The sequence below is a fragment of the Molothrus ater genome, chromosome 13 (genome assembly GCF_012460135.2).
Source record: "Molothrus ater isolate BHLD 08-10-18 breed brown headed cowbird chromosome 13, BPBGC_Mater_1.1, whole genome shotgun sequence".
Taxonomy (NCBI): Eukaryota; Metazoa; Chordata; class Aves; order Passeriformes; family Icteridae; genus Molothrus; species Molothrus ater.
The window spans coordinates 12256802-12281935 of NC_050490.2; the positions used below are offsets into that span (position 1 = coordinate 12256802).

Sequence of the window (25134 nt, forward strand, 5' to 3'; positions counted from 1 at the left end):
CCATGCTTTTTTTTTTTTTTGGACACTTAATTATACCAACAGCACTGTTATAAATTACACCCAGCTTTTTCATTATACACCAACCAGACAACGCTTTGATCTGTAAGAAAATGCATCTCAAAGTACTAAACAGTGGCTGCCTTTAGTTCTGCTACCAGCACAATAACAAAAGCAGGTGGAATAGTCTCAGGCAGCATGATTTATTGCCTCTATGCCCACCCTGTGATAAACCAGCAGCAGCTCCTGCACCCCTCCAAGAGCTCCCATCCAAGAGCCCAGCACTACTCACCCCTGGGTCACTGCTCCAGCATGGATTGCTCCTGGGAACTGCTGACCTCTGCTGAGTGGGAAACACCAGGCAGGAGAAGGATGCCTCAGGCTAGCTCAAGAGCTGTGGCTTCCATTTAGACACACATTTCCATTTCCTCTGGTCATGAGCGAGGCTCTGTCTCCCCACACAACGTTGGATGACCCTGAATGAGGCCTCTCAGGTGGCTGACACAGCAGAAAGGTTTTATTTTTTTCCTCCAGGCTTCTGAAGATCCAAGGAGGATTTTCTTGTTCTACACACAGGTTACAAACCCACAAACCTGGTGCTGCGACAGGGCAGTGAAAAAGGAGCTCTGAGTCTGTTTGTGGGGTTTTTCCACTTTTGTTTGAAGCCAGATTATAAGCAAACTAAGAAAAACACATCTAAATCAAAGAGCATTTAGTTATCTCTAGAAGCAGAGACAGCCATGCTCAACCCTAACTGAAACAGAATCTTCCAGAAGTGCCTGGGAAGCTCTTTGTGCCAACTGAAACTGGCACTTCAAAAATAAGCTTTTTCCAAGCATCCAGTCAGCCTGTTGGACTGAGAGCTCCTAGGCTGAAGCACCTTCTTGTTCTAAGGTGATCCTTTCACCAGTGCTCAGCTTCCCCCAAAACCAGAAGAAAGCTCCACGACCTCCGTTTTAAAGGACCAGGGTGCAAACTGGCCCCAGCTGCCCCAGAGGAGGTGGAGCAAGCAGGAGGTGCCCATATCACCTGTGTGTTTCCCAAAATTTGGGTCAGAGGCTGCTTTCCCCGCAGGCAGTGGGTGCTGCTGGTCCCAGGCCAAAGCTATTTTGTGGGCAGCCCTGCAGATTGCAGCACAGGTGTGCCCTTCACTGTCCCTGACACAGGGCACCCTGGCAGCCCTCCAGGCTCGCTGTGTTGGCTGAGGGCAGCGTGGCCATGGACCTCCCTTCTCCACAGTGCCACCCAAAAAGAGCCCACTGCCTTCTTCTGGGGGGAAGAAAGTGGTCTTGGGCACACAGAAAAGTTTGTCTCCTTTTCTATCATCTCCTGGCATTTTGGCCCCCATCCATGTAGCAGGCAGCAGATGACTCTGAGCTCCGTCCTGGGATTTTGGACTTTGTCCAGCTCACCTCTGAAACCTGCTATGTCCTGAGGTCCTTTCCAGAAATTCTCCACCTTCTGGGAATCTGGAACTTCTCCAGGTGTCCCCAGGCTAGAGGAGCTCAGCTCAGTCACCTTGGGGCCACAGAGGCCCTTCCCTCCTCCCACCCGTCCCCAGCGCGGTGCTTGGCCCAGAGAGGCACAGGGTGGCCACTGCAAAGCCACCTCCTCCCTCGGGGCTGGTTGGCTCTGGGGCACGAGCCAGGAAGGATCTGTGGCTGGGTTTGGGGTCTCAGCACCACTGACCTTCTGCCTGAGCAGACAACAAGCCCAAGTCCCACTGGCTGGCAGGAATCGCAGCATCCAGCCGGCTCTTTGGAAGAGGAATTCCCTGGGTGTGTGCAGGACTCACCTTTACTTTGCTCAAAGGTCAGGAAGAGCCCTATGGATTTACAGTTCCCTAAGCATTCCTGCGCCCAGAAAGCCTTGACACCACGGTCCTTCTTGGCTGTGCAGTGTCTTGCATCAAGGTCACAGCTGCTCGCCAATGACATTGCCCCAACATCAGCTCTCTGTCAGGCATTTCCCTTCCAGGACATCAGATATACCAGGGTGCACCATGGATAATGCTTCTGCAAAGAAATTTCTCTCTGGATGAATGCCTTTTGTGTCCTCCTGCTGCTGCCAGGAGAAAAGCCAGAGGAACAGGATGGGTTATTTCTAAATCCAAGAGGGAAGGTGTCAACTCACAATTGTCCTTTGAGGTCAAAAGATAGCACAAAGCATCTATAAATTGATGATGCAGTCAGAGTACATTAAATAAATATCTGCCTATTAGTTCAGCTCCAAGAGCCTGAAGGTAAAATAGCTTTTCCTTGATAAACAACAAAGAGCCAATGTTTTCCTGGCCAGGTCATCCTTGACTTGGGGATGAGCCTCCAAGTATCACTCTTTAAAAAAATATTACTGTTGCACACTGAGAGAGAGCCCATTACAGTGCACATGCCCCATTAGCAATGATTTATATGCACTGACACATTTTTTTCTTTAATTTTCATTTCAAATTCATCTTCCTCTTCTGCATGGCCATCAGGTTCACATTCCTTGTCAGCCCCAGGTGCTCCCCAGGATGACATCAAATGTCCTCACAGTCCACATCAGCAAAACTACCTGGCAGAGCTTTCCAGCAGCAATGGGACAGCCTGGAAAAGCAGCAGCATGGGCTCATCCTGCTGTCACCACATGGAGCCAGCAGCCTCATCAGGTTCTTCACTTTGAGGACCAAGCAAATATTTAACAAGTTCCCCTTGCACTACACCACAGTTCATTATCCAGTCTCCCGAGCTCCTCCAGTCAGTAATATCCTCTAATTGATGTGATTTGGCACTGGGCCATGGAGTTAAATTGATTTGTAGGCCAGCAGGAGACAGCAGATGCCCTTTACACTCGAGGAAAGTGGCATGTGCTGTGTTTACTGGCTGCTGCAAGGGAATGCTGTGGCACCAGATGCTTTCAGGGTGCAGGAAGGGGCTTGGCCTGCTTAGTGTCCTTGTCACAGCCCCATGGAGTGGCAGGGTGTGACTGACACCAGGGAGTGCCGGGGGATCACCCCAGTGATGAAATTCCCCCTCCCTCCTCGACCCCGGGGATGCTGGTGCACAGGGTGAGAGGGAAACAGGGAATTCCCTTCTCTACACAGGGCAGGAGGAACAAGGGTGATCTTTTGACCATGACCACGACCAATTGAAGGGTGCTCCAACACAGTGTCCCATCTCTGGGCTGGAACCAATCTGGGGCAGGAGAGTTGGCTCTGGTTGTGTAAGGGCAGGAGGAGCAGGGACATCCTGCCTGTTGCCTTCAGTAGAGTTGATAATCACATTTCCAAACTGCTTTGTTGCCAATTATTTTAGGGCACTGTCATGTAACTCTTGCTCAGGAAGGTCTACAAGTTTTAACAACCATATGCAGCTTGCCTCCAGGATTGCACCTCCTGCATATTAACACTGTGGAAAAGGAAGCCAGCATGGAATCTCAGCTCTTATCATCAGCCTAGTACTCGGAATATTTAAGCTTACTTGAAAGCCTCTTTTTATAATTATGAAAAAAACATTAATATGGGTAGAAGAGTTAAGAATCTCATTTTCCATTTCAATCATCTTATTCATATTCTAAGAATTTTAAGCCAGCATTGAAATCCTTTTCTTATCACACCAGAGAGCCACATTCACCTTTAAGATATTTATTGATAATTAAAAATAGTAAGATGACAATCACTCTTATAAAAACAATAAATCTGAATAAAGCAGGATGACTGGTGGAGGTGGGAGGAGGCTCCTCCTTGGCTGTCACATCTCTCCAGGCCTCATGGATTGCACAGGGCTGGAAGGATTTTTCCTGAGCACTGGCCAAATCCCACACGGAAGCCATCGCCCTGGCAGTGCCCTAGGGACAGAAAACAACACACAGCTTGTTCTGTGAGGACAGCAGGATTTAGCCAGGAATAAAAGTGAATAAAGGAATAAAGGGACTAAAACCAAGTGAAAACATCTCAGATATGCAATGAGGGGTAAGAAAAAAGAGCACCTGGAAGAGTTCAAGTAGCCCAGGAATATGAGAAGAAAAGAAGCACAAATTGTTAAACACAGCAATATGCAAGTTCAGTGAATTGATCAGAGAACAAACAAGATGTGCCAGCAATATTTCTGTTTTCAAACCTAACCTGCAGCACCATCAATCTACCTGGCAAACTGATTCACTGCCTGGCCCAGCCCTGCAATTAATCAAATAAATCTGGATTCTCTCTCTGCAGCATCAGGACTGCTCTTGGGATGTTGGGATGCTGGCAGCCAGAAAGGCAGTCATTAAACCCCCTCAAACAGCAGCACCTACCCTTGCAGAAGCTGTTTCACTGGCTAAAGTCAAGTGGTTTAGTTCCCTGAGAAATCCAGCCTCTGACTCCAGGTTCTCATTAATCCTGTGTTACATAAGAGGGGTGGGAGCTCTGCTGGCTGCTGCAGAGCTCGGGGGCTGTGACAGCCTCTCTGACCACGGGACAGCTCTGAGCCTCCCTGCTCCTGTGAGACCGAGGGGGTGGCACTGGGACAGGGATGCTGCAGCTCCTCCAAGCTGCTCCACAAAGAGCAGCCACCAGCAAAGCTGCAGGCAGAGCAGGGCAGGGGACACAGCCTGGCCCCTCTGAGAAGTCTATTCTGTAGCCTTCTGCTAACAGCAGCTGATCAAAGGAAGGACAAGTGGCATATGCTGCATTTTAAGGACTGATTTCATAGCCAGAGATGGATTTTCCTGGTGAATATATCACCTGCATGTGATAAAAAGCAGCTGCCCTCAAGAAGCCAAGAAGGAGCTCAACAGAACAGCCCCTAATTCCCACTCTTAGCACAGATCAGTGGAAAACTCCCCTGAGGAAGAGAAAGGGTGGGCTCAGGCTGCAGGGCAGCCAAAGTGACTGCAGCACAAAGAGAGACCCTGCCAGCCCTAGCCCACCCTGCAGCTCTCACAGCCAGACTGAAATGAAGTTTTCCAAGGACAGTGGTGTCTCTAAGTGCTTGTGTAAAGCCACAGACAGCATCCTGGTACCTGCCAGGTAATCCTCATCCTTAAGCAGCGGTGGAAAAAGGCACTGTAAGGCTCAGCTCAGCTTCCATTTGCCTCATTAGGCTTCATTGCCAGCTTTCCTCTGAGCAGCAGCTGATTATTTCAGTCCAGTTTGGTTATCCCTGCTGTCAGGCTCAATTTAGAGCAGCACCAAGGAGCAGCACACTGAACAAAGCCAGCCCTGTGCTGCCAGCAGCCCTGGCCTGAGCTCTGTGAGTGCCAAGGAGCTACTGAGGGGTTTTGGCAGGCAGCTGCCAGCACCACCAGGAGCCCTTCCCCTGCCACACTCCCTCCCTGAGACACTTCTTGGGAGAAATACATTTCTCTCATTTTATGTGTTAAGTCTCTGAAATAGGTCCCATGTGGGGAGTAAGGATACAGAGTTGAAACAGGAAACCAGAAATGATGTGTAGAGCACTTGGCAAGAGCTAATGGCAGTGCCTTGGGAGAGGATGGAATAGCACCAGCCCTGCCCCAGGGGGGCCTTAAGGCCCTGGACCTGCCATACATCACCAAATAAAGAAATAAAGAAATAAACAGGAGCAGCTGCCACACAGCCCCAGCAGCCCCTGCTCCTGGCAATGCCCTGGTGCCACAGCCACAAACTGTGCCAGGGTGGAACAGCCCAGCAGAACAATTGACCTGGCACTGCCCCCCTGCCTTCCCCAGCTCACAGCAATGCCATCATGCCACCTTTGAAGGTTAAAGGCATTCAGGATTCAAAGCACTTAATGAATTAACATAGTTTGTTAATTGGGCAGGCAGAGCATGGCTCCTGGGCTGGTCACATTTGTCCCCAGGCTGGGTCCCCATGCCAGCAGCTCTAAACTGAGAGGGGCTCCTTGCCAAAAGGGACGGGAGTGTGCAACTGCACAGGGATGTTCATCAGCCCTCACTGTGCCCTAATTTAGGGCTCCTGGCACAGCTGCTGGAGGGAGACTGAGGCCTGGAGGGCAGTGTGGCACTTGGGATTGCTGCAGGAGTGTCCCTGCATCTATGGGGAGCCTGTAGAGAGCGGCCTCAGACGGCTGCAGGTTTCAGCATGGACACTCACTGGGCTGGTGGGAGGCTGGAGGATGTCAGAGGCACTGGGAACTCCTCAGGTTCATCACCCATGGCTCTCTCTAGTACATCTCAACCTCCAGTTCTCTCAGCATCTTCCTCTGTCAAACTGGCAGCAGCTCACAGAAACAGGATTTTCAGGGCTATTGGATGGGCTGCCAGGCAGGAGGCACTGGAATTGCCTGGGGACTGGAATTCATGCATTCCATTTTTTTTTTTTAATCACAGAAAATTCTTCACTTTCCTAGGGTTTTTTGCCTGTTTGGTTGTTGGTTTGTTTGGTTTTTTTTTTGTTTGTTTGTTTTTTGGTTTTTTTTTTTTTTCAGAGAAAACCAGTTTATAATTTTAAACTGTTTTGTCAAAAATCCTAGGAGTCCAGGTTGGGTTGAGCAAACCCAGGCACACATTAACACCACACCATGAGGCAGCTGCCCAGGAGTTTGTCACTCACATTTTCTCTGCCCTCAGTCACACCTGTGAAGCCTTTCCCCACTGCCTGAGCCACGTGCAGGCATCTCTGATCACATCAGCAGGATGGAGCTGCTCAGAGCCAGGGGTGGCACTGCCTGGGTCTCAGCTGGTGACACACAACATCCCACAGGACATTCCCCAAAATCCCAGCAGGTCACACAGCAAAGATACTGGAGGCTTGAAACAAAAGTTTCTCATGGCTGCCCTTGCCAAATATTTGGACTACCAAAGATGAGAGGAAAGGAAAAAATAGATTTGTTTTGCACTAGGATTTGTGTTAAAAAGAAGTAGGAGTGGGATTTAGATCACGAAACCCTGTGGTAAAATTAAATTCATAAAATCCTTAGATTATCAAGATGAAAAGTAAAACCATGTCTCAGCATGACAGAGGCCTGAAGCAGAGCCCTTTCCAGAGGGGAGCTGGCCAGCTGCTCTAGAGGGCTCCATGCTGTTTCCCTCATACTTGATTTGCAACACACTTCACTGAGCAGGCCTAGGTTACAAATGAAATATTATTTGAAAAATGACTTTTTTTAACATTTTCCAAGCTCTGCTCCACACGCAAACTTGTACTGTGGTGGAAACAATTCATCAACTGCTCCTAGTCCTTGGGTATTTTTACCCATAAAGGCAAACCTACCTCCATCATCTCCTTGGTGCTTACACACTGGCATAACAACAGCATCAAGGACTTAGCAAAGCAAGTAATCCATTTTAGAAAGCATTTATAGCAGGGAAATATCCATCCCTTGCTTGAGCCTCCTCACAGGTAGGATGGAAAGAGCTGTGCTTGCATGGCAGGTATGCACAGAATAGCCCAGCTCCACACCAGGGGCTGTCCTATGGAAATGTGTCCCTGCTGCAGGTCAGAGCAGCTCTCCAGCCATTACCTGTCAGAATTACTTCATCTCCATCCTGCAGGAACTTCCGAGACTGCCCACTGCCAAGAGGGATTTCTTTTGTTCCATTCCAGGACAGCTCCAGCATGGAGCCAAAGCTCTCTGGCTCCTGCAGCAAGAGTTCATAAACAAATAAACAATTTTTTAGTGTCTTTCCTGCTGTTCAGCTTCTTGCTGCTGGGAGCAGACACACAAGTATGCTACCTCTACAGAACAGAGTTTTTGCTGTTGACTTAATTAATTGATACATTGGGTCCTTTTCCTGACTTTGCATTTTAATTTCTTGCTGGCTATTAGCAAGAATTATTAGTGATGCTTACAGCTGTTATCTGGTGTATTTAACATAGTGTTCAACCTGTTAAAGCAGTTTGGGTCTGCCACAGCAAGAATGGAAACAAGTGGAGGAGACTTCTACAAATCCAGTGCTTTTATGTGATCATGTTTCAGATTTTTAATTGCATTTTGTTCTTCAGAAGAGCAAAGCGGTGTTTGTGAGTCTTTAATGTCTTCTGCAGTACAATGATCTGAAGATTCAAAAAGCACCTCAGAAATGCTCAAAAGTGAAGCACAGGCATCCCAGCTTGCAAACAACTTACCTGAGGCTGTGTTTGAGACAGCATGTACAGGATTTGTGTTTGGTGGTTCAGAAAGTGAGGGCTGCCCAGATATTGCAGCCACTGTCCAAATGGCAGCTCAGGGGGAGTAAAAGCTTGTGAAGCTGGCTCCAGCTTCATTGGAGAAACTAAAAGTTATACCAGACACCTTTCACATTCTTTTCAGAAATTAAAAGCTGCATTTCATGGAGGGTAAATGCATTGTGAGGATGCTTCCACATAGAAGTTAATTTGAATCTGTCGTAAAATAATTCTTTGGGAAAGAAGTACAGGAGATATCAAAACCCCAAAACTCAACAACATAAAAAAACCCAGCCAAGCAAAAGCCCTACCCAAACCAAACCACTTCTCAGTGTGAATTTGGGGCTACCAAAGCAGCACCCCAGAGTGCCTGGAGAGAGCTGCAGATGGTTTTGTGGTGCTCAGATCGGGAAGGGCTCAGCCCCACGCCCTGCTCTGTTGGTTCTGGGTTGCTGACCAGTGACTGTCATGGTTTCAACACTTACAGGTCCACTGATGGTGCCAGAGGCCAGGAGGTCCCCAGGCCTGAGGTTGCAGCCATTGATGGAATGATGAGCCAGCTGCTGCTTCATGGTCCAGTACATGTGCTGGAGGAAGGAGGAACAGGGGCTAAAGCAAGGAGGCAGCAAAAACTTCTCTGGTGGCCATTAGGCTGTGCAGAGTGGAGTCATGTAGCCTGGCCTATGGCATTCATAAAACCCACACTTTAACATGCAATTTAGTCCCTTAAGATTTTTCTTATTTCAGCTGGATTTCATTTTTCCTCTTCTTCCTCTCTAAGACCAGTGCTGCTGACCCAAGCTCCATGATTACACCCAGTATTTTAACAGCCTTGTAGAAAAATCTGCTTATTACTGATTTGCTGACTACTGATTTACTGATTAAGGTAATTACTATGCAAAGAGCCAAATGTGAATATGAAATGGATTGAGAACTGCTGCAGCTGGCACATAAATCTCCTGGTTTCAATCAGGGGGTGGAGGCAGAGCCACAGAGGGGATGGGGCAGACCCAGGTTGGCAGCAGTGAGTGGCATCCAAATCAGAGCTGTGGCTGCAGAGCTGTATTGCAAGAGACAATTCCCTGCCAAATGCACAGAGCTAAGGATGCTCTGAGCACCCCAAAGTGAGCAGCAGGGAGAGCTGTCCCCTTCACCAAGCATTCAGGTGTTCCCACCTCACAGGGGGGAATCACCACCACCTTCATTTCATCTTTCAAAAATGAAGTGTTTTTCGTTTTTTGGAAAACTTTTGACTGCTCAAGGAAGTGGTGGATTCACCATCCCTGGAAGTGTTCAAAAGGTGTGGGTGTGAGGGACGTGGTTCAGTCTGTGGGCTTGGCAGTCCTGGGTTAATATTTGGACTCAATGATCTTGGAGATCTTTTCCAACCTTAGTGGTTCTATGATCCTGTTCTATGAGTCTAATGCAAAAAGCAGGGTTTGAAATTGCCTGGGCTGGAGCTGATGGCATCAGCAAGATTGCAAATAAACAAAAGATACTGGAGCTTTACCTTGAAATTGGATCTGCATATAGTAGCTGGTGTGTTCATTCCTTCTCCTGCAGAAAATAAAGGATAAAAAAGAGAGAAGCAATTTGTTTGTGTTGGATGAATGATGTCGGAGTCTTTTTATTTTACAGATGGATGGAGACTTCTTTTATCACTGTAATCCCTAGTGAGAAAGTAGTAATAACATTTTCTATTGCTATGAAGACCGGGATTTCATAGAAAACAAGTGTGTGGATTGCATTGGAGCAGTATCAAGCTGCCCATTTCCCACTCTCTGCTCTCCTGTGGGAGAAACACCTGGACCTAGAGGTCAGCAGGGCCCTAAGGTGGGGGCTGAGCTGGGTTAACATCTGAATCCCACACAAACCTCATTCCATGCCCTGCTGACCCCTGCCTGTGCAGGGAGACCCCTCGGGGACCCTCCTCAAGGGGAGCACTCCCTGCTTGGCACATTGCTGCACAGCCAGCAGGGAGCAGAGCAGTTCTGCCCCTGTCTCTGGGCAAAGCAGGAAAAGAAGGAGCACAGAGCCCAGAGCAAAGTGCCTGAAGGTTGTTGGGGTGCCACAAAATTTAATTGGCAATTGCAGCTTTGTGACCCACTCAGCTTTGCCATACCTTTAATGGCAACAAAGAGCTTGATGTCAAAAGTGTAGGGCTCTTTATCCTGAAGGTAGGGCAGTGGCTTGGGATCCTAAAAGAACATAAAACACATCATAAACCAAAAGGAATTTAACAATCCACAAGACATTCCAGTGAGTACTGTGTACCCAGCCTGTGCTGCACAACCCATTCATTTCACCATTCTTACTGCTCAGATTATCACTTTTCTTGGTCTCATGCACACACTTTTAAAGATCTTTCTGAACAGACATGATATCCATGTAATCCAATTCCTTTTTCTGCACGAGGCTTGCAAAAGCCTTGCCCATCATTTCAGCATAGATGTTAATCCAGCACAGAGTGCCAGCACACCTTTGCTCTGTGCCTGCACAAAGATGGTGAGGTCTCTGCAAGACTCTCTTATCTTTCCCAGTTTTAACCACCTGCACAATGCAGACAACTGGAAATGCTTGAACAAAGTGCTCTGGCTTGACTCCAGCCTCTCTCCACCACTTACTGCTACCAAAGACCCAGAAGAACCTCTGATTAGTTTATTTTCCAGGTGTTTTAAAGATGATTTTTCTGCCCCCCTCAAGCAAGATGACAGCACAACATGTGCCAGGGCCAGTGACATCAATGAGCACTTGGACTCAGAGGGCCCTGGTTGCCTTCATCTGCTCAGAAGCAGAACTGTGAATACCATGGAGACAATCCTTGGCATGAGGAAGCTCACTGATTTCTGCTGATGTCACCTTCCAGCTCTGCTGACATTTTTCCAGCACTGCTTTTCCTTTATTTCAACCTTTTCTCTTGCTGACCTGCACAGGGTTTGGCAGCACAAATGGCATGAGAGCTTCCATGGTGACAACCCACGGAGAGATGGTTGTGCCAAGGCTTTTGCTCAGGAAAGGACCCAGAGGAACATATTCCCACTTCTGGATGTCACGGGCTGGGAAGAGAACATTCAAAGCAATGCAGGTAAATATATCCTAGCAATTGCACATCCCTCAGACCCATGAAAGAGTAACATGCATTGAAATTGCCATCCCCAGCCTTTTCTAGCTGTTGTGCCCAAATCCTAATTTAAATTCATCCATTCTCAACCCAATTTCCTTAGATCAGCTAGATTAGGATGATAAATCAGCAATAAGTAAAAGAAACCAGATCATCCCCATATAACCAGTATTTTTACCCCCACTTAAATTTTTATAATGTGTAATAGTTATAATTTATTATATATTAGTTATAATATATAAATTGTAAAAATAAATTTATAATTATCTTTTTATACCCAGCTAATGGTCTTTGCCAGCCACAGAGAGAATTTCAACAAGTTAAATCTTTGCAGAGACTGAGGGATTTGTGATTGCCAAATCCTTTTCCTGACACTGAAATCAATCACCATCCTTGGTATCACCATCCTTATGACTCCTCCATCCCTGCCCAGAAGAAACTAGACTGATATCAGCTCTTCCATAAGTAAATAAATCTTCATTAGGCAGCGATTTCTGGTTCTACTAATTGATCAAAGATGGATTGATGCAGGCAACACTTCATTTCCATCCCTTTCAGTGGCACCAGTGGTTTCAGTGATCAGTTGTGCCGTTAGAATATGGAATTTGTGCCTCTCTGGGGTTTCCGTGGTGCTGCACCCCCCTCTCCAGGCAGGCTCCCACAGCAGCGCTCACCGCTCCAGTCGTTCATCAGCACCATCCCAAAGATGTGCTCCTGGGCCCTGCTGATGGGAATGGGCTCCCCAAACTTGTTTCCAGGACCTACAAAGAACGCCTGGAATCAAAAAGCAGCGTGTTGATTATGGTTTTGGAGCTGAAAATCTTTGCTGTGCAGAGAGTCGAGGACAGCAGCAAGAGAGGCAGGACAGGATGAGTTTTGCACCATTTCCCACACACATTTGGACAAAACCCATGGCCTGCTCCCCTTTTCTTCCCCTCCATGAAGCTGGCAGGCTTGAATTACTTAAGAGCTCTGTGTTGCTAAGAGACAGGCATTAAACAAGGGCACGATGTTGTCAAAATGCAGGAGGGAAAAAATGGTCCCTCCTAATTGGAGTCGGGGTGCAGAACAGGTTTGCCCACTGAAGGGACTGATTGCTGCAGACAGGGAACAGGAAGGAGTTTAAAGTCATCCAAGGGGACACTGAATGTGGCTGGAGCCTGATGAGACAGTGGGCAAGGACAGGCAGGTGGAGAAATGTGCCCCCTTTGTAAAGCAGGCCATGAACTGGGTGCCTGCACTCGTTCCCTTAGGAATCCACAGTCTGCACATGCAGAGGATTTTATGGGAAATCTCAGCTGTCTCTTTCTGTCTGCAATATGGAAGTTTTTCCTTCTGTTCTTGCAGCAGCCAGCAGTAGAGCTCAGGCTGGAAAGCAGAGCCATGGCAGCCCCATGGGAACCCCACTTTGTGGGACTGCATCTCCCCTTACAGCATTAAAGACTTTCACCACATTTTTATAACCATTTCCATCAATATTACACTTCTTCCACTACTTTTTATTTTAAAGGGAAAAGATTAGGAATAAAACATACAAAAGTTATATAAGCTATTAAAATGATATAAATCTTAATAGAATCCCATTAAACCCTCCCTTCTGGACCACACTAAGCCACAGCATGATGTGCCTTCCCACCATGTTTTTTTACAACACCCACAGCACAGGTTTTAACTTTCCAGGCAGGAGAATCAGGAGTCAGAATCCCACTGCCAAGAACTCTGCTCTAGCACAAGGTGCAGACAGCCTGGACTTCCCAATCCCCAGTGTCCACTGATGGATCCTGGCTGCACTGCTGACCAGGAAATGGGCTGTGGTGGCTGTGAAAAAGAATTCTGCTGCCTGACTGCACCACTGGTGCTCAGCTTTGGCCAGGTGAGCTTTTTCCAGCCTGAGAGCTGTATGAGCAAACCTCCCAATGAGCTAAGGCACCCTGCTCCTCACCCAGAGCAAAGGTTTGCTCCACAGAAATCCTGACTGCCTGCAGCACAGCTCAGAGAGGAGCACAGGAGTGGGCCTTATGGGACATTCAGTTTAGAAGAAGCTAAACCCACCCTTTCTTCCCTGTTTCTATTTTAATATATTTGAAGTCATAAGGAGAAAAAAGCCTCTCACCATTTCTAACTCGATATCCAGACGTTTACAAGCACCAAACACTGGAGGTTTATCTGTGGGTAGAAGCAAGAATATATTACAACAGGGAGGCAGCTAGGGAAATAGAAGTAATGGCCAAAAGAAACAGCAGCTGGTGCTGCTTGGCATGGAACAGAAAATTGACTTAAACCAGGCCTTTCTCTTGCCCTGACCCCAGGCTGGGCTTTAGGCAAGGCATCCCAGACCCATCCACCCCACTACTCTGTGATGTGGAGCTAAATTACAGAATAAAAGAAATAAGAATCCAGATTAAAATCCCCCAGAACTCACCATTGTCAGGTTTTGTTTGTCCCACGGGTCTCCTGATGGGCGTCCCAGACACCACAACAGACGATGCCCGGCCGTGGTAACCCACGGGTAAGTGCAGCCTTGGGAAAGAGCACAGGGCCTGGGTTAGCTGGGTGCCAGAGCAGCTTTGGGGGTGCAAGCACCACGGGAGGGTGGGGTACGAGGAGAAGGAGCTCTGTATGCATGGGCACAGACCTCAGTACCTTACTCTGATATAAGGAAGGGAGCAAAATATAATAACAAAGCTGTGTTGCAGTCTTAATGCCCTGCTGTGCCACTGCTCCAATTAATTCCTTGGATCTTAAAATCTGCTTTCTTTTCACTCAGCAAAACCTAACTTTTTAGGTATATTTGTCTTTGAACTGGGGGCTGCACAGTCACTGGTGTGGCCACTGCAACGAAGGGCAGTGCAGGTTCAGCTGAGGCTGGGGACGTGTGGAATTTGGTTCTGGTATTGAACTCTGGACAGCACTGATTCTCGTCTGCTATGAACTGAAACCAGTGTGACCCTGAAAAACTACTCATACCTTTGAAACATCATGTATGTGTAAGGATAAGTCTGCAAAACAATGCTGCACTAGAGAGCAATCCAAGGCACCCACCAGTTCGGCATCAGAGCGTTCTCCTTCCCCCTGAACATGATCCCAACGTTTGTGGCATGCTGGCGTGAGGAATAGAAGTCAGTGTAATCTCCTGCACGGGGAAAGAAGCCACAAAACAGGGATCAGAGGCAGGCAAGGCCCTCATCTGTGGGGCTGAAGCACCTCACCCACTGCTGGGAAGGGAAGGAGCAGAGAAGGAGACAGCTCAGGTGTCACAGACATCTTTTATGAAAAATCTTTTTTTTAAGATTTTTCCTCCTGAGAAGCTGATAGGCCTCAGGAACAAAATGTAAACAATGGTTATCTGCTGCTGTGGAATGCAACAGGTAAATCTTTGAGTAACTCATGTTGGTTGTTTCTAATTAATGGCCAATCACAGTGAGCTGGCTCAGACAGAGTCTGAGCCACAAGCCTTTGTTATTCATTCCTTCTTTTTCTATTCTTAGCCAGCCTTCTGATGAAATCCTTTCTTCTATTCTTTTAGTAGAGTTTTAATATAATAGATATCATAAAATAATAAATCAAGCCTTCTGCAACATGGAGTCAGATCCTCCTCTCTTCCCTCATCCTCAGACCCCTGTGAACACGGTCACACTCGGGGATGTCAGAGATAGCACAAAGGGGTGCTTAACAGTTCGCCTATACATTACGCAGACAGAAATGACGTTTTTTGTTTTTTTTTTTTTTAAGTCTCCAGTAGAGAAGAGAAGGCAAAAGGCAGGACATAAAGCAGCAGCCCCCTTTCCATAGTCAAGCAATTCCCGCTGCTTTCGCTGCAGCCGGCGGCAGCGGCGCAGGGACCCGGGCGATACTCAGGACATCTGCTGCCCTCTGCTGCCATCCCTGCAAACAACTCCCACTCCTGAGCCACGGGAAAACACAGGCAGTGAGGGGAAAACACCCAATGGGAGGGTGTATTTGCATGATGTTTCTCAGGGAGCTCAGTAATAATTATCCAGCAGCTCCAGGAGCATCCAGCAGTAAGTTATCCCCTGCAGTTCCAGCCTCCCGGAGCAGGACCCAGCCAGCCAGGAGAAGCAGGAACCACACACGGGACAGAGCTGCACCTAAGGGCTGTGGAATCCTAAATATACCTCCCATCTGTGTGATCCTGCTTGGTTACACCAGGGCAACCCATTCCCAGCAGCCATGGGAGCCAGGAGCCAGCAACTGTCTGACAGGGACATGTTCAACATGAAACTGTTTTCAGGAACTCCTCATGGTTCCTCTGGGACAGGCTAGACTTTGTCCCAAACCAGGGCTGTGCCCCCAGGAAGGCAAAAGCCAGCTCAGAACAGAGCTTAGATAGAAAATGGGCAAGTTCACATCCCTGTTCCTGTGCAGGTCATGCCCTCAAGTGACTTTGATCAGGTTGGTTTGGGTCCAAACACAAATTTCTGCTAAAAGCGGGAAATGCTTATGTATCTATATGAATGTAGGAATCCCAAAGCAGTCCTCATGGGAGTGGAGGCAAGATCTGGGATGCAGAGTGCAAACTCATACTTGTTCACAAGGCTGTGCTGGAATATCTGCCTTGGAAACTTTGCAACATCTGAAATATTTTCTGATGGCAAAAGGGGAAATTGTTGGAAACTGAACAAGTGTTTCTTTCCTGGCTCTAGTCACAAAGGCCTGTGGTGATGCCAAGCTGATGACAGGAGTTATGTACCACCAGACACCCCTGATTCAGTGGAAATTGCATCCAGGAGTGCTCTGGCTGCTATTGAGCTTCCCCAGGCTTTTATTCTTGTGCCACAGACAGCACCTAGCTTTCATTATGTGCAATAATCTACTTGTGGCTGCTGCAAAGGCCATTCCCTGTCACAGCTATGATGTGTCTGTCTGGGGCAGCTGGAAATGAAGCAGCTGCTCCTGTGGGAGCACAGGGCAGTGCCAGGAGCCCCTGGCTGCCCCCACACTCACCAATGTGGGCAGGCAGGTGCATCGTCGCAGCAGCTTGAGGTACAAATGCCCTGAAATGAAAAATGATGCCTTCAGATCTCAGCAAACTTGCAGCTCCCACCCCTACGAAGCATGGAAGAGGCTGACTTGCTCCCCCAGCTCCTTCCTTAATTTAGTTTGCAAAAAAAACTAAAAAAACAATAAACCTGGCAGAAAAGCTGGTGACTGCACAGGCTGCTGTTCCTGGGATGGCTGCAGCAAAAGGAGCAGCTGCCAGGGGCTGAGTGGGGAGGGGGCAGCCCTGGGGCTGGCTGGATTCCCGAGGGGCACAGAGAAATCCCAGAGCCCCTGCCCAGGACAGCACTGCCTGTGCTGGGTGGGAAGGATCAGTTCATGGCTCGTGGCTCCTGGGGACTCTGATTCCAGCTGCTGGCCCTGCTCATGGGGCAAGCAGCAGCTCAACCCCTGTCCTGCTCATGAGAGCCTAAATCCTCCCAGTTCCCCTGGCAGGACTGGGAGGAGCAACTCCTGCTCAGTGCCAGGGCAGGCATTGTGGTGCCTAAAGCATCACTCCAGACAAAGGAGAGATGTGGGGTTGATGGACACCCACGTTTTCCATCAGCACAGAGCAGAGCAGAGCAGAGCAGAGTCCTCCTCTCCTGTCCCTACACCACTGCACAGCCCCAAAGCTGAAGCCAATTTGTGACCACATGCTCAGTTTTAGCAAAGTCAGTCGGTTACTGAGAACAAACTGGGGAGTGTCCCCTTCCTGCTCCAGGTGTGACAGGCAGGTGGGAGGGGTGGAGACCCTTGAACCGTGTCTGCATGGAAGGCCAAGGGGGAGGAGGGGGGCCAGAGCACCGGCCCAGCCCCGCAGAGAGCAGCAGCTCTGGACACACCCAGGGCAGAGCTGGCTGTTCCCAGGTGGAGAGTGACACCCTGGATCTGCGGGCAGTCACGGGACTAATCAGAGATTAATCTTTAGGTAATTAGGAGACGGAAGCACTGGACGTGCACGAACCCCAGTTAATTCCCACGTAGGAGGCAGGTGGCCACGTCAGACTGCTGGTTTTGGTGTGCTGTCACTCAGGTGACACAGGCACAGCTGACGCCTCCCTGTGCCACTCTCTGCTCGCTCACCTCCTCCTCAGCTCCGTGTTGTCCCTCAGGGTGGGCTCTGCAGCTGACAGCAGCTTCTGCAGGAGAGCCCTGGCCTCGCTCCACGCCGGCCGGCCCAGCCCCATGAAGGCATTCAGGGTGGGCTGACAGTGACACACAGGGGCAGGGACAAAGAAAAAAAAAATCACATTTTTACTTATCCTTCACTGCAGGAAGATGACCCACACTCCCATCCTGGTGTTGGATGCCCGTGCCCGGGGTTATGTGGCTGTGGCTGCCCAGAGCAGCCATGCCCTGCCCATGGCTGCCCACACCCCCATCACAGCCCTCTGCAGCAGGACCTGCTGCATGCTGGCATCACCCCATGCTTCACCCCTGCAGCCCCTGCTGGCTTTGATATCTCAGCCAGCTCTGGACAGAGGTTGTTCATATTTCCCTTTATCCTTAACACACGACCTCCCTGTCATTAATATCCCATCCACGGAGTGTTGAGGGCACAAGCACAAGTGAATTTGCATTTAGGCTTTGTGTCAGACACCTGCATTGCCAAAGGATGATGACTCTTTCCTGGAAAATGACCTTTGGACCTCCCCAATGCCCCTGCTGTTCTTGCAGTCACACCTGTGATGGTTTTTGCTCTACCAGAACCCACCTGACAACATATTTCCAGTTCATGTTCTTTATCTCACCACCAGTTGCTAAAGTGCCTTATGGAATATTTGCTAAATGCTTGTGGAAATTATACCAGACACTGATAAATACCTGGTCAAAGACGTGCTGGTGTTTGGCAAGAGCTGGTCCATTGAAAAGATGTTTGATGACGCTGAGATCCAAAATCTGGTCACCAATGGCTACCCCAAGCCTGTGCCGAGGCTGCAAAGCAGCAAGAGAAGGGGGGGGGGAAGAGAAAAAAATTGATGCTTGTAGCCAAAAATGCCCCAAAGAGGGCACAGGGGAAGACAGTGACCACAGAGAGTTAAAGCCATCCAGGACAAAGGTCTGGTACCACAGCAATGGACCATCAAGAGCCCTCTGAGTCTGGCTGCTGAAAAAGGTTAAGCCCTATGGGCAGAGCATCACTGCAGACTCCCTGCAGACCTTGAGGGGTGGAAAAGAGCCCCATCCCCATCTTTTGGGGAAAGGACAGCACAAGCAGCAGAGGTTTATCTCCCTGCCCTCTTTCCCCCAGAAGGAGGCTGACTTGCTCATTAACACCCCTCATTAACGACATGCATTGCAGATTAAGCCCATACATCTGCAATGTGCTGTGAAGAGGGAAAACACTACTGCTCCTCCTGCCAGTGGGGAACAGAAGCAGAGGGGGGCCATGGGCAGGGTGAATTCCATCCCTGTGGACATGCCATTGGAGAAACAGCCATTTCTGCAGCCCAGCTCCTCCCCAGAGGACTGAGGGTGCTCTGGTGATGCCAGCAGGCACACCATGCCCAGGCACATGGTTTCTGTGCCTCGCTGGACGAGGCTTCCCTGCACCACCCATCCTCAGAGCACACCAGGAGCTCAGAACCCCCACGCCGAGCCCAGGCTGGATCCCTGCTGGATCCTCACTGCAGGAACAGCATCCCACACATGGGGAAATGGCACAGATGCAGCCCAGGAGACAAAGCTCCTGTTCATGCCCCGGGCCACGCGCAGCCAGCGGCGACAGACCCAGGGCAGCTGCACGGGGCAAAAACACACCACAGCCTCCATTATTGTGTCTCTGGGCAAAGAGAGACAAACTATTACAGCCACTCTGAAAAGCAGCTCACCAAAATAACCATCTTCAAAGATGCATGCTATTAAACATATTTTTCAACCTTTAATTTCCAAACAAGATTCCAAATGTGGTAGTAGGCGTTTATTCAGCAAACATTCCTGCAGGAAAAAAACTAAAGGTCATGTCAGGTTAATTTGTAACTGGGATAGTCAGGAATGACACCAATTGTTTTAGCCTGAAATCATTAAAACATTCAGCTACCTTCAGAACATTGTTCTCCTAAATAACTTCTGTAAGTCTTGCCTGTCATTTCACAGGGTTTGAGTGAAGATGTCTTTTTCAGAGAACAGTTACTGAGGAAGGCAGAAAAATAATCCAAACTTGCTAGATAACAGCATGCACATCTTGGAATAGATTAAACACACCATCTCATTTTATCTTCAGAAAATACCACATCAGAAAACACAATCTTCAGGTTGTTTTGGTTTTTTTTTAACCTACATGGATAACTAGCAGAAAGCAGAAGATAATGATGAAGTTTCCATAAGCAATGACAAATAAATTCTCCACTTTTTCCTTCTGAGAAGCAGCTCTTGGCTTGTTTCCCTTTCTCCAGGAGCTCCATCCTGTCAGGCCCTCAGAGGTGTGAGGTCCAGCCTAGCTGGGCTCAGTTCTGATGAAAATTGGGAATTGAGAGCTACCTCTTCGGTAGAAAGGTTGAACCACATTTTCTTATGTGATCATCATAAAATAGAAGGCCTGGAGCTGGCTCAGCTGGCAGGCTTTGGGCCCAGCTTTAAACATGACACATTTGCACACACTTAATGCAGCATTGCATAAACATACACCCAATAGAACACAATGGGTCAGCTGCAAAAACAGGTAAAACACATTTGGTGCCCTGGTTTAATGCTTTGGCAGTCACCAACAAAACTCCTCAAGAGCAGTAGTTAATGGGGTTTCTTAAGGGTTATGGTGTGATTACAGTCACAAAGAAAATGCAAGATCAAGTTAAAAATTAAAAAATTGAGTGTGAAACGTACTGTGCCTCTACATAGGGAGTGGAAGGATCAAATACAGATTAAATGATGTCACAGAAATTATCAAAACCACACAAGAACTACTGTACATATTAGCCAAAGTATTTCTCATCAGTATTAACACTTCTGATTTCTTTTGTGCAGTTTCAAAGAAGCTGTAATCAAAATAACCACACTAAGGAAACAGACAATGTGTCAGCTACAGCTTTGCCATCAGGTCAGGAAGCCCTGAGTGTCTCAGGCTGGGAAGTCTCCTTTATCCCACATTGCTGGGAAATTCTGCTCTCTCATAGCCCTGGCACAATTACAACATCCCAAGAACAAAGTTTGCTGTTACTCACCTCCTCCTTTGTGGAGAAAACCCCATAGGGGAGGTTTTGGAGAGGAAAATCAGAGTCCTTGTCTACCTGGATGAAAGACATGCTGACCCAAAAGCAGCCCCTGCTTACACACAGCTCCCACCTCCCAGGTGCTTCACACCTTCCTCGGAGGAAGATCCTCTCCAGGTGCTGCAGCCCAGAGCAGAGGAGCATCAAATCCCACCCTCTGTCCTCAGGCACACACCAATCCCTGCTCCGTGGCCATCCCACCCCCCTGCCCGGGCCCTGGCAGTGGTTAATCAGTGCCAGGGCTTGGCCTGAGTCAGCAGCTGGGAGCTGCTCCCAGCCAGGCACTGACCCTGGTGAAAGGGGGTCCTCTCCTCACAGGTACCTCTCCTGGAGGTATTTACATGTGTGGCACTGAATTTAGGGGTGGACTTGATGTCCTTGGAGGTCTCTTCCAACCTTAACACTTCCATGATTTTACAAACTCTCACATGAAACAGGCCTTCCTGTAACAGGGGTGAAGGATCCAGCAGCTCTAAGAGCAGACGGTAACTGCCCTGGTTTCACTTTAGAGGGGTCACTTATGTGCCAGGGCCCTGGTGGAATGATTATGTCCATACTGACTCTCCCACCACAAGCTCAGCAGCCCTTGGGAAGTTGCACAATTCACACCTGAAACTGCACCTTTTGTGGTTTTCAGTTTTGCAATGCTGCTGCACCTTGTCAAGTTCTTCCATTTTCTCCAGATCGTTCCACCACCTTAAAACCAGAGACACATGTGCAGCCAACCAAAAAGAACAGGGAAGCTTGGTGCTTCTGCTCCCAGTCCCAGCATTCTCCCACCTGCAGCAGAAAATTCACTCATTGTCAGTAGAAGCCAATGAGGAAACATCCTTGAAATTAGAACTAAATAGTAAAGGCCACATCTTTCCAATAAAAACAGGAAGACACTTGTCATAGCCAAGCCAAAGAATTGGTTTGCTGCTCAACCTTTTTTTTCTTTTTTGGCAGAGTCTTTAGAAGAAATGCAGCAAATGGTACAGCCAGAGATTCAGTGCAAGATGATATAACAGCATCATCTGTGACAGCTGCTCACTCACTGAGACACAAGCTCACAAGGTGCTGTTTCCAAAGGGGTCTTATTTAAACATCACAATGCCTAGGCTTGTGGAAGATTTCCTGTAAAATTTCCTCCCTGACTGTTGGAAATGTTTTAAACACAGTGAAGAGGTTTTGTGGACAGATTATAGGATCTGGGCTATAGAACCTGCTTACTCCAAAACTCAAACAAAACCATGTTGAAAACCCGTTCCAATACAGAGATCAATGTGAGGAGACAGCCCAAGCATTTTGTAGAGCTGTGAATGTGCTGGTGTTAATTAAAATGTTAATCTGCTAACCTCAAGCTGATGACACAAAATACAGACTGAAGTGCAGATCAACCACCAGGGTAATACAGGGCTATTGCCAAAGCAAACAAACATGACACAACTCTCAGGCATCACAGAAAGGTGGACAACCAGTCTAAATGTAAGCTTATCAACAGACAGGAAGTATGTGAATACTCTTCTTGTACCTTTCCTTCTTTCAGGCACCAGAGCACACAAACATACCAGGTTTTCCCCCACCTTGTGAAATCTATGGCATGTTCTCTCTGCTTGGCCCAGATGCATCACTGTCATGTGAAAGGAAGATTGGTCAGGAGGGCACATAAGGAGAGAGAAAAGGAAAAGAGACCAGAAAGAGGGAAGAGGGAGGACTCACAGTGAGGATTAGAGAACAGGGAAGTAGCAGCAGAGAGGAAAGCAAACAGAAACACCCACCAAAGATGACACTGCTGCTCTTCCATGCCCTGTGCTGTGTAAGAGGAAGTTTAGCAAATGCTTTGAGGAAATACAGGCTCTCTGACCCATGATAAGGCAGACCATTACTGAAATTTGCCAGTAAGTTATTTATTCCTTCCTTCCTTTACTATAAACTCCATGTGCTTCATAGATTGTGGTTAGGACATTTGTGCAAGCACAAGCTACTTCATTTATTATTCAGTCTTGCAGATTACTTTCTGTTACCATTAGAGAAAGCTTCTTCTGCTGCACAGTTTATATCCTAAATGTAGTGTTTTATCTACTAATTGCCAGCCATAGCCTTTTTAAGAGCATGCTGAATTTTAAAATCAACAGACAAGGTCTGGAATCTGCAGTGTCTCCCTGGTAGTTACAGGTGAAGAGATAAAAAAACACATCAGAATTTAGCTGGCATTGGGATACACGTGGTAGCTGTGAATAAATACACTTTAAGTAAAGGAACCATCAATGGAAGGTCCCCATTAAAATAAAGCAAGAGAAATCCAACTTACATATGCCAGTGACAGCCACAGGGGCTCAGATTTTTTTAAATTTTATTTAATCAAAGTTAAGACGTGGATAAACATAAATACAGCACAGGTACTTCAGATCATTCTTCATATTTGTGTACAGACAAACTGATGGATGTAATCCCAATGAAAACTGCAGTCAATGAAGTGCATACAGCCTTCCCCCCACACACACAAAAACAAACCCCAATTTAAAAAAAAAAAAAGAAAACAACAAAAAACCCCACACAATCTCAGCACACACTCTCATTACAAATGATTCATACATAAATAGGTAGAGGGTGCAAACAAGCTAATATGCGAACATGTATAACCTCTCGTTAATGGGAAAAAAAAACCAGAAGCAGCCATAATGATTAAAATACATTCAGTTACTGATAACTAGTTGTGCCATACAAGGCATTATCAATAAAAAAAAAAAAAAGAAATTGTGCTGCAGAGAAAAGCTATATACAACAAGAAAATAAACTGCAAAGTTAACGCATGCATGTTTTATCCTGGAAAAGCACAGCCCTCCAATATTTTCTCCATGTTTGTTATAAAAGCCCTCTGCACTCAACTAAAATTAAAATGATCTTAAAGGATAATACTTGTAAAGTTTACTTAAGTCTTCAGCCACAGAAAACTGCAATGAAAATAATGTTCAGAGTCATTTTCAAAACAAAAAAAAAAACAAAAACAAAAAAATCTATTCATCTGATGACATGCATGATTAAAAGGTCTAGGCAAGATACACTGCTCTACGTTCCTGATGACTAAGGAAAAAAGCTCAAGTCAATTTAATCTGCAGATGGTCAGAAGATTTCTGTATTCCAGCAGAAGCAGCAGTTCAGATCTTCTGGATCTTTTCCCCAACAACTACAGGATTCTCTTTTCTGATTTTCTCAGCAGCATCAGCTTTGTAATTGTAAGAGCAACTGTGTACATCTGAGTAACGGTGCATTCCACAGTAAACGTTCCCACACCGGCATTCGAACCCTGTGGACAGAAACAGCAGCTTAGACATTTCAACATTCCTAATGACACTAGTTTGCTTTAAATCCTGAATGTGTTCACTCACTAGCAGTAAATCTCAGTCACCAGTGTCAATCAATCAGCCAAAGAGCCTCTGCTGCAGAAAGCATAAGAATCACAAGTAATACATTTTTAAGTGATTACAGCAAGATTTGTCTTGACCATCCCTTCTTTTTGCATGACTAGCACAGAACATTCCTACAGAACTCCTGCTCTTTTGCCATGTTTATGAATCTTCACCCTCCAGAACTCAGGCCCTTTCACTGGACCACTGCAAAGCTGGCTAGCGAATGGCAGCAGACTATTATCCAATTCCTTAGCTAAGCAGACTTCCAAAAGGAAGTATTTGGAATTATGAACTTCACTTTAAGACAGGAAGCTGAAAAACAAAATGATACATGAATGTCTAATCTAGTGAGAGTCATCTGAAAGCACCTTTGACTCTTATTTCAAATCAGTATCAAATGACCATGCCCCATTTTCCCTTTAAGATAACATTTCAAAAGGCCAAAGCCTAAACAAGCCTAAGGAAAGTGAAATCAGTATTTCTTACCAGTCAGTCCAACCTTCTTCCTGCACATGAAACAACGATTCTTTTTCTGTTTTGGTTTGTCAAGCGACTTGTCCTGTTCTTCAGGTGTAGGCTCTGCATTCTCTGACACTGAAGCTGACATAAAAAAAAAGTTAGTAAGAACAGTGGAGAAAAGAGTCTATCTCTCCCCTTTTAAGTCCTACAATAATCTAAAGTCCATGCTGTACATTTGGCCATTTTGCTGCTGTTTCCATGTCTGAAGTGCACTGGTGTCTCCACAGCAACTGGAACTCCCCCCTTCTAGACCTTCGATATAATTTAAGAAAAGAATTCACCAAATGCTTGAAAATACCACAAAAAAACAACCAAAACAACAAACATAGGTTTAACAGCAAGGTTCAGCACTGTCAGATCCAGGAAAAAATTCAACAGCCAAGCGTTTCCTCACAGTGCTACTTGCCCAGCTCCCAAAATCTGCTTGCAAGAAGTAGTCTATGTAACAGGATCAGTTGAGCCAAACACCCTCTTTCCAATCCTGAATCAACATTATTTTTGCTGAAGACTGCAACATGGAGGCCACACAAAACACAGTGTCTCAGAACAATCTCTACCACTGTGATGCTGCTGCTCTTGCACACCTGGAAAAAGCCTACACAGGACATAAGTCACTGCCTGGGGTGAGAAACACCAGCTCAAGAGACCCAGACTTACAGGGTGGAACTACACTGCACTGGAGCCCAGAAGGGAGCAGGTAAAAACTTAATTTTAAAGATATTTTTCCTAAGGCATCTTTCAACCTACTTTAGTGTTCTCTCACATCTAAAAGAAACAGGCTAGAGGTTGTGTGGGAGAGTATGAACAAGTAATAGTAGTATTTGCCTGAGT

General features: G+C 47.1%; 2 protein-coding genes across 6 annotated transcripts in view; both read right to left on the reverse strand.

Moving 5' to 3' along the window:
- Window positions 1–3603: 3603 nt before the first annotated feature.
- Window positions 3604–20618, reverse strand: FAH (fumarylacetoacetate hydrolase). Its single transcript, XM_036389715.1, has 14 exons — window positions 20345–20618; window positions 18009–18119; window positions 17268–17389; window positions 16149–16198; window positions 14226–14316; window positions 13606–13703; window positions 13297–13349; window positions 11858–11957; window positions 10988–11118; window positions 10185–10260; window positions 9573–9619; window positions 8548–8649; window positions 7419–7536; window positions 3604–3822 (listed from the first exon to the last, which is right to left on the reverse strand). The coding sequence occupies exons 1-14, from the start codon at window positions 20534–20536 to the stop codon at window positions 3743–3745; spliced, it is 1371 nt and encodes a 456-aa protein (XP_036245608.1). The 5' UTR covers window positions 20537–20618; the 3' UTR covers window positions 3604–3742.
- A 2092-nt stretch (window positions 20619–22710) lies between these two features.
- Window positions 22711–25134, reverse strand: part of ZFAND6 (zinc finger AN1-type containing 6) — a 36462-nt gene continuing 34038 nt past the window's right edge. For all 5 annotated transcript variants that reach the window (XM_036389792.2, XM_036389793.2, XM_036389794.2 and 2 more), the window contains 2 exons: window positions 24271–24384; window positions 22711–23681 (listed from right to left, as the gene is read on the reverse strand). In XM_036389792.2, coding sequence (XP_036245685.1) covers window positions 23533–23681; window positions 24271–24384 — 263 coding nt within the window. In that variant the 3' untranslated portion in view covers window positions 22711–23532. The remainder of the gene's footprint in view (window positions 23682–24270; window positions 24385–25134) is intronic.

What these genes read in the sequence shown, in the direction of transcription:
- FAH (XM_036389715.1), bottom strand. Translation starts at nt 20,536, where the DNA reads ATGCTCCTCTGCTCTGGGCTGCAGCACCTGGAGAGGATCTTCCTCCGA. An exon ending in TTTTCTCCACAAAGGAGGAG is followed by an intron (nt 18,120 to 20,344) that starts GTGAGTAACAGC and finishes GCTGCTTTGCAG; the next exon opens with CCTCGGCACAGGCTTGGGGT. An exon ending in AACACGGAGCTGAGGAGGAG is followed by an intron (nt 16,199 to 17,267) that starts GTGAGCGAGCAG and finishes TTTTCATTTCAG; the next exon opens with GGCATTTGTACCTCAAGCTG.